The sequence below is a fragment of the Gavialis gangeticus genome, unplaced genomic scaffold (assembly GCF_001723915.1).
Source record: "Gavialis gangeticus isolate Ggan-Ray unplaced genomic scaffold, GavGan_comp1, whole genome shotgun sequence".
Lineage (NCBI taxonomy): Eukaryota > Metazoa > Chordata > Crocodylia > Gavialidae > Gavialis > Gavialis gangeticus.
The window spans coordinates 42,332,980-42,334,515 of record NW_017729030.1 but is presented as its reverse complement, the minus strand read 5'-3'; the positions used below and the strand labels follow the sequence as shown (position 1 = coordinate 42,334,515).

General features: G+C 34.8%; 1 protein-coding gene across 1 annotated transcript in view; it reads right to left on the bottom strand.

Moving 5' to 3' along the window:
- NAA15 (N(alpha)-acetyltransferase 15, NatA auxiliary subunit) overlaps positions 1 to 1,536 on the bottom strand; it is a 92,556-nt gene that overhangs the window by 35,912 nt on the left and 55,108 nt on the right. Inside the window, exons 7-9 of the mRNA XM_019522106.1 lie at positions 1,143 to 1,262; positions 287 to 382; positions 38 to 144 (exon numbers count right to left, since the gene is read on the bottom strand). Of these exons, the coding sequence (XP_019377651.1) occupies positions 38 to 144; positions 287 to 382; positions 1,143 to 1,262 (323 nt within the window). The remainder of the gene's footprint in view (positions 1 to 37; positions 145 to 286; positions 383 to 1,142; positions 1,263 to 1,536) is intronic.

The following is a 1,536-nucleotide window of genomic DNA, read 5'->3' as shown; positions in this document are numbered from 1 at the left end:
ACAAATGAGCTATTAAAATATTCACAGATTTGTTTACCTTCTCTTTATCTTTATACAGTGATCTCAAGGTATTGAACACAGGTGGACAGCCTTTGCTGAAATTCATCCGTAGAAACTTATCGAGACATTCCTTAAATTTCTCACCTTAGGGGAAAAAAGACCTGTTGATTTTGTTTTACCAAATGTTACAATTCTGTTTCTTATGTTATTAGTAGAAGTTTTAAGAAAAATAACATATATACGTAGATGCAAACTGGCAGTATCTTCTTGCAAAAAATGCCCTTACCAGATAAAAAATTTAATGGCAATCTTCTCGGAACTAGACCCCTTGGATACTTAGTCCAGGCTTCTTCGTAGATCTTTAACCTCTCCAACATATTGGCTAGAATAAAACAAAGTTTGTAAGCCACTAAGGTTTTTGGGTAACTAAAATTTGATTAAACAAAACCCAGAATTATGCAGTAAAGTAGTGACTATAGGGGTTTTTTTTTTTTTATGTGACAGTTATTTTGCACTCAGTTCATTTTCAAAAATCAGAAAAAAAGACAGCTTTAGGCAAGACAGCATCAGGGAGTTTCTCTGCCAGCTGGCAATAAGAAGCATTTTCCTTTTTTACAGAAGGTTTCTCTGTCCCATTCCTGTGTTAAAGATCAGAACAACTATAACTATACAAGAAGAGCCATGAAGTAAACTTTGTATTTGACAGGTATTTCAAACATGAAGTAAATGAACTGACAAAAAAGTCCATACTTCTGTCTCAAATCTACAATACCTGTAATACCATAACAAAGAAACAGAGGAAAAAATCCTAAATGAATAGAGTCCATTCTTTAAAAAACAAAAAACCCCAAAGAACTTTGCCTTCTTTCTGCCATTTAGAGTGTATTCATAGCCCTTCTGTTTGTGTGAGCAGATGACATTTACTGATGTGCCATATTCTTTTTTACTAGATGAACACGGGACACCAAAGAATAAAGTCATGAAAGACTTCCAAAGTTACAATGACAAAAATATGCCATTACTTTTAAAAAAACAAAAGCTAAACTATAAGTCTCAAAGTGGACTAGAAGTTCTCACTGGATAGGTAAATCCCAACTGGGCAAAAATAGCTTTGATGCTCCTGTTACAGCAAGAATCATTACCAGGTTTCAGTGCCTTTTCTAAGCCTTTGTAGTAGGCCCAGTTTTCAGGATTCCTTTCTTGCAATCCTCTGTACACCTCAGCTGCTTCTTCTGGCCTGAAGAGTTGTAACAGAAGTTCTCCTGTTTAAAATTCATAAAGGTATATAGACAATGTGAGGAAGAAGGCACCAGCTAAACATGTCAGTAAGCATTTCTCTCTTTCTTTTTTAAGAAATAAATTCAAACTATAGAGATGAATTTAGAATGGTAGAGATGCACTGCGTAACTGGCACTATGAACTAACACATACATTTGATAATAAAGCTAATTTTGAGATAAAAGTTTCCATGACGTAACTACAGGGGTGTAGGTTGTAGCTATGTTGGTCTAAGCACAAAAGCAGATAAGGTTCTTC